Source organism: Carlito syrichta, unplaced genomic scaffold (assembly GCF_000164805.1).
Source record: "Carlito syrichta isolate Samal-C Ts95f unplaced genomic scaffold, Tarsius_syrichta-2.0.1 Scaffold305794, whole genome shotgun sequence".
Taxonomy (NCBI): domain Eukaryota; kingdom Metazoa; phylum Chordata; class Mammalia; order Primates; family Tarsiidae; genus Carlito; species Carlito syrichta.
In genome coordinates this window covers 748,963-755,557 of record NW_007249890.1, presented here as the reverse complement: position 1 = coordinate 755,557, position 6,595 = coordinate 748,963, and the positions used below count along the sequence as shown (strand labels likewise).

At 38.7% G+C, this 6,595-nt stretch overlaps 1 protein-coding gene across 1 annotated transcript in view; it reads right to left on the bottom strand.

Moving 5' to 3' along the window:
- Positions 1 to 578: 578 nt before the first annotated feature.
- OPN5 (opsin 5) overlaps positions 579 to 6,595 on the bottom strand; it is a 42,947-nt gene continuing 36,930 nt past the window's right edge. Inside the window, exon 7 of the mRNA XM_008062681.1 lies at positions 579 to 928. Within this exon, the coding sequence (XP_008060872.1) occupies positions 920 to 928 (9 nt within the window). The 3' untranslated portion in view covers positions 579 to 919. The remainder of the gene's footprint in view (positions 929 to 6,595) is intronic.

Below are 6,595 nucleotides of genomic sequence, written 5' to 3'. Positions count from 1 at the left end.
TTGTATGGAAACAAACTTGAAAACCTTAAGGAAATGGAGGACTTTCTGACATCACACAACCTACCTAGGTTGGAACAAGACGAAATTGAGACCCTAAATAGACCAATAACAATCAAGGAAATCGACTGCGTAATAAGAAAACTTCCTACAAAAAAAAATCCCTGGTCCAGATAGCTTTCCAGCAGAATTCTACAAGACATATAAGGAGGAGCTGATACCAATCCTATTGAAGGTATTCCAGGCTATTGAAAAAGATGGAACTCTCCCCAAATCATTTTACGAAGCCAACAACACATTGATACCCAAGCCAGGTAAAGATCCAACAAAGAAAGAGAACTACAGGCCAATATCAAGCTAGTTTTAAAACACTTGCATTGGGGTCAAACCCTGCCTCACTAAACTGATGACACTTCCCACCAGGTGAAAACCTCTTTGCACTGCTTCACCAGTCATAAAAAATATATTTCCACCAATTCATATTCACCTCTGCCCAGTACATGACCTGCAACTGAACAAGTCAAATTGCAGATGTGGAAAGTAGTTGTCCCAGAGAGAGACACAGCTAGATATCCTTTAATCAGATTTTCTAGACCAGCTTTCACAAGCCCCAGTGCAGTAGAAAGCAATATCCTTACTCACCAGACAAAGGTGTGCATGGCAGGATGTTGAAAGCATGGGTTTCTAGCACTGTCTAGTTGGTAACTCTGTCACTATACTAGAGTGAAATCATTCAGCTAAGGTACTTGGATATTTCTAGGGTGCATCATTGTTTTGAAAGTCTTTGTGAATTACTTTCTCCTGACAGGGTAAATGGAGTGGAGGTGAGAAGTCAGAAAAGTAATATGCATAGCTAACTTCTCTGTGTGTGCCAGTTGCTGTGTAAGCACTCTAGACGCACTCTTCACAACCAACACACTTGTTATTCCCACTGTAAAGAAGAAAAAAATTGAATTTCTGGGTGAAGCACACAGTCAGTAAGTGGAGAGATTCCAAAACTAAATTAAGCCTAAACACTCCACACACACATACCAAAAGGACAGAGGTTGGGATAAACAGCTTCTCCCAGAACTCCTTTCTCACTTTTCCCACACACGATTAATCCTGCAGAGTCTGCTTTCCAAACACATCTCATCCTATTCCCTTCCTGAACGTTCTAATGGCCACATCTGTCTTATCTATGCCACCTCCAGTCTCCCAACACATTTCCTTGTCATCTACACCTAAGCATTGCCAAGAATGAAACTACAACCTCTAAAGATGAACCTGTAAGCACCTCCAGGATCTGCTTCCTACTCACCTGTACCACCTAATTTCCTCCTACATAGGCTTCATTTGTAAATTGTTTTTCAAGATTTTTTTTTTTTTTTTTAACCAGGAGAGAGCATGGATATTCCTAGGGTGCATCATTGTTTTGAAATTCCTCATGAATTACTTTTTTCTGACAGGATAAATGGAGTGGAAGTGACAAGTCAGAAAAGTAATATCCATTGCAGGGATCAGCACATCAAAAGTGCAACCACCTTAGTGGTCCCATTATCTCCCTTGCCAGGTAAGAATATTTTTCTACATACCCGTCAACACATCCAATAGTAATTGCTACCTTCTAATTATGCCTCTGCCGGCAGGCTTCTCCACTTCCTCCTATGCCTGAAAGCCTAATCTATCCCTTAAGTTTTTGCTCAAATAGCACTTCTTCCTGAAATCCAAACTAGTTCTCCAACCCGACTCTGCCTTTTTGTGCTAGAGAATGAGCTCTTTGAGGGCTAATTTCATGTCTTACTCAACATTACTACCCAGTCTCACACTGGGCCAAGGTCTCCTTACTAACCAGAGGCAGAACTTAGGTCTGGTGGCTTCCTTGGCTGTGTTCTTTCCAATAATTATGTTGCTTGGAGTTTTGCTGAAGTCACAACAGAGTATTATGCTATTCTCTTGTGCTATTCGGAATAGCCAAAGCAAACTGTATCATTGAATGTGTGTCCTTCAAATAAGTGGGTGGACTTCTCTAAAAGTCCTGTTTCCACTCTCCCTCTGGCCAGGTGTAATGATTTCCTTCTTTACCTAGGAGTTACCTTTAAAATGAAGGTAGATTATTCTTATTTTGTTTTTGTTGTATAGTTCCAAACAAAGAAAAAAGCGATTCTATTGAGTTATGGGGATATGCTACATATTCCACTTTTGGATTATCTGTGACAGAATAGTTGTGGAATTATGAAGTTTGAGGAATGCATTTGAAAGATTTGATCAACAGAAGGGTAGGATGATGAAAACTATCAACCAAATAACATTTTTCCACAGAAAAAAAACTGTTATGATATTGGTTTATGAACAAATTTTTATTAGCTCTCTGGTGGCCAATCTGCCCACTGACAGACTCCTTAATTGAACTAAATTTCCCTTCTTGCCAGGTTCCACATCACTCGCATTTGGCAAGACAATTTCAAAAATACCATTTTATGTGTCAGGTTCTTCATTTCAATAAATATATGTTCCAATCAACTACTCTGAACATAGTTTTGAGTTTCTGGGGAACTAAACTTGGCTTTCATTTCCAAACTGGCTGACATGTTTCATTTTAGAGTGACAAACAGGGATATTATGGAGCAAGAATCTGAATTGACCTTGGAGAAAACGTAGGAAGAGGTGTAGTTTTGGGTGAGAGAAAAATATATTCTCTGTTTCAGGTTGATAACTTAAGTCACATTTTTAATAAGAAAAGGCATTTCTTCTTCCTTTGCTACTCACCATCTAAATCAAGTAATCACCAACTTTTGATTTTTATCTCCAAAAAAACTTCTAAAATTGAATGGTCCTTTCTCTGAAGCCCAGGTACCATTATTCAGACCCTCACAGCCCTCACCTGGATGAATTTTCTTCATAGTCCTTCTTCAAATCATCTTTCAATGCTTCTTAAACTGTGGAGTGTATAAAAATCACCTGGGGCATTTACTTAAATGTAGATTCATAGGCACCATTTCCCAGAGAGTCTGATGTAAAAGGTGTGGAGTGGGGGCTGATGATTTTAAGCAAGCATCCCAGGCCACTCTAATATAAGTGCCTCAAACGCTACATTTTGATGAGAAAGGAGACGACATAGGCTTCAAAGTATATGGTCTAAGATGGAAATCTGAAAACAATCTATATGTGCCAAAAATGCTTACGTACTTTCCCCCAGTCAACTGGAAACAATGTAAGCTATTGATTATGATGATATTATGCTCAAAGACCCTTATGAATTGATTCCTTTCTTTGTGTCCTGTCCAAATTCTCAGAGCCTCCAGAACATGCTATGCTAAGATACATAGCATGCTTTTCCTCACTAAGCTGCCTCATTTTGAAGACCTTCCAAGCAATTTTTTTCTGATAAACTTATATCAGGGATGTCTCTGGGTTTCATCCTCTCATTATGATTTAGAACAGTTTTTTTATGCTGCTATAGCTCTCTATGCAGTTATGTTACAGCGTTCCCCTCTCTGTATTAAAATCATCTACAGTTCACCCTTGATCAACATAGGTTCAAACTGTGTGGGTCCAATTACGTGTGGATTTTTTTCAAATTATTCCAAGTGTACCTCCCTCTCTTGCCTCTTCATCCCCTTCCTCCATGTCTTCTGCCTCTGCCCTCTGCCACCCCTAAAACAGCAAGACCAACTCCTCCTCTTCTTCCTCTTCCTCCATAGCCTATTCAATATGAAGAAGACAAGGATCTTTATGATGATCCACTTCCACTTGATGCACAGAAAATATATCTTCACTTCCTTATGCCTTTCTTAATAACATTTCTTTTCTCAAGCTTACTTTATTGTAAGAATACAGTATATAATCCATAAAACATACAAAATATGCATTAATTGATTGTTATTGGTAAGGCTTGCATTAATTGTTATTGGCAAGGCTTCTGGTCAACAGAAGACCATTAGTGTTAAATTCGGGGGAGTCAAATTTATAGGTGGATTTTCAACTGCTTGGGAAGTCAGCACCCCCCAACTCCCATATTGTCCAAAAGTCAACTATTCTTACTCATCTGTTTTTCCATCACACCAAGACTTCCTTTTGTGCATCATTGTTTGTTTATCCTCCTATGTAGAAAGCACTCAATAAACCATGTCTACTTGAACTTAACCTCAGATGCTATCACACCCAATACACCTGGTTCCCTTACCCCATAAACCAAGCTAAGATTTGATGCAACTGGTCCAGGACCACCAGACTCCCTTAAAAGGAATAGAAATAAGTTTTTAATTTCCCACCTTGTTTGTAAATTAAACAAGAAAATAACATTATTGTAAAAGACCTAGAGTAAGACGTTCAAGCAAGAGTAAAAAAGAAAATCTAAATACCGAATAAATCTCTGTCTACTGTATAGCAGAGCTGTAAGCAGCACAGGCTTTGGAGGCAAACTGAGAAAGCTGGCATCCCAGCTCTTCCATCAACAGGCTACTTGATTTTGAGCAGGCTGCATAAGATATCTGTGCCTCAGTTTCCTAATAGAGGACAACGAATATCCTCTATGGTTGGCAAAATATGTAAAACAGTAGAGCAGATTTTAGCAAAATTGTTCTATAAAGTGCCAGAAAGTACATACGTTAGGCTTTGCAAGACAGTCTCTCAATTATTCAAAAGAAAAAGCAGCTATAGACAATATGTAAATAAATGAGCATAATTGTGTTACAATAAAATTTTAATTACAAAAACAGGAATCAGGCCAGATTTGGCCAGAGGGTTGTAGCTTGCTGACCTTTGCACAAAACCAATGCTTGGCACATGTTAAGCTTACTAATATCATAGCTGCTACTATTTTCCTTGGAGAAATTTGCTTCCTGGTGAAAAAGTCAAGTTTTAGCCTTCCATAAAAACCTTTAATCATGTTCTCACTATAATAAGAACACATCTTGTCCATTTATATTAATTGGAATCAATACAAAATGAGCTGCCATGTGAGACTCACTACCTCAGAAGATTTCTCACCATTCCTCATTTATGTTTATCATCAGAAATAAAGCCAACAAGGTATTTTCTGGAATAATACAGTTTCCTGTCATTTCAACCATTCTGAAGCACAGAACTTAATTTGAAAAACCTGTAAGACACTATAACAAAAACGTGCTGATAGCAGCAGCCTGCTTGATGTAAATGATTTTAGTCATTTGAAAATCATTGATATTGAATGATGAACTATTAATTAATAATTATTTTAAATTAAATCCACACAATACTGAATGAAACCAAGGTACTAAACTACTGAATATGGAATAAATCACTCTTTCTTTCCTCTAGTATCACATTACTGCTTATACTATAGTACCAAAAAAAATTCCTAACTTTCAGAATTACTTACTAGCGACTCAAGGCATCGATGTCACTACTCAGACAATTTAGGGTGTCCTGGGGGTGAGACCAACAGCTAAATATTCTTGTTATGGTTCCTGGTGTGCTACAAAATTACAGGTACAACGACTTAACCACTTCTGATATTTGCTCTAGGAGCTAAAAATAAATGCTTGTTTAAATGAATTTTAAAAAGTCACACTGCCTCCTTTTTGTATTAACTTTTGCAAGCAATTTTTTTTTGGGGGGGCAGGATTTTTCCAGAAGTAGCTGCTCTCCTTTGCCCACCTAGCCCCCAGTTTATTAGGTTTTCCAAATGCCTGTCTTTATCTGCAGGGCCTGGACCAGCAGCAGTTGTTGCAACCCAAGATGAGACAGGAAATTCTCAGGCTCATTAATGCTCTCAGACAACCACTGGTGCCGCCACTCATTCTCTCATTTCTGCTCTATCTGCTCAGCCCCAATACACTCCAGTTGCTTTTAACTCTTGTCATGAACACTCTTGAGCCCGTTGCTTCTTACAACACAGCCTGCCTAGTCTTCTGGATCCCAGGCTGACCTGGTTGCTGATTCCCATTGCTGCCCAGGTTCTCATTCAACAATACAGGAAACCACTTGAAAGAGGAGAATAGGGTCTTCTCTCACCCTGAAGTATCTTCACCTTCTTTGGAAAGGTGTCATCTTTGTGGAGTGCCTGGTTTCATGCCACCTTGAGCTAAGGGCCTCATCTATGTTCCACAAGCAGGCTTAACTGCAGATTAAGATTCTCCTTTGGAGGGATACCCTGTCAAATCCCCACCGGCAGTGAGTTCCTGCAAAACACCAGCTTGGAAGTGTCTGTACGATGTTCAGGCCAGGTCCTATATTTAGAGAAGGGTGACAGATTCTCCTTTTTCTGGCAGTGTCGAAAGTAACTTGCTGCTTAAGTGTTATTATTCTTCACTTTCAATCCTTTAAAACATTTTATCAGCCTGGGCTCGCACATGGCTTTGCTTCTACATGGATGGAATGTCAAAATGTATAGATTCAGATCTAATTCTAAGAAGTTTGTATAAATCCCACATGCCTGCTGACAAATTTGGCTCATTTTTAAATGGATCAGATGCTTTTCTTTTCTTCTAACAAATTGCATTTTGTTCATTTTGTTCATTGGATTGTGTATGTATGTGGGTCATGGCTGTTGGATATGAATGCCTCTTTCAAAGTAGAAAATACTTAGAAAAGCATAACTCTTGGTATTAAGGTAAACTTCTCTCTGAACAAGTTA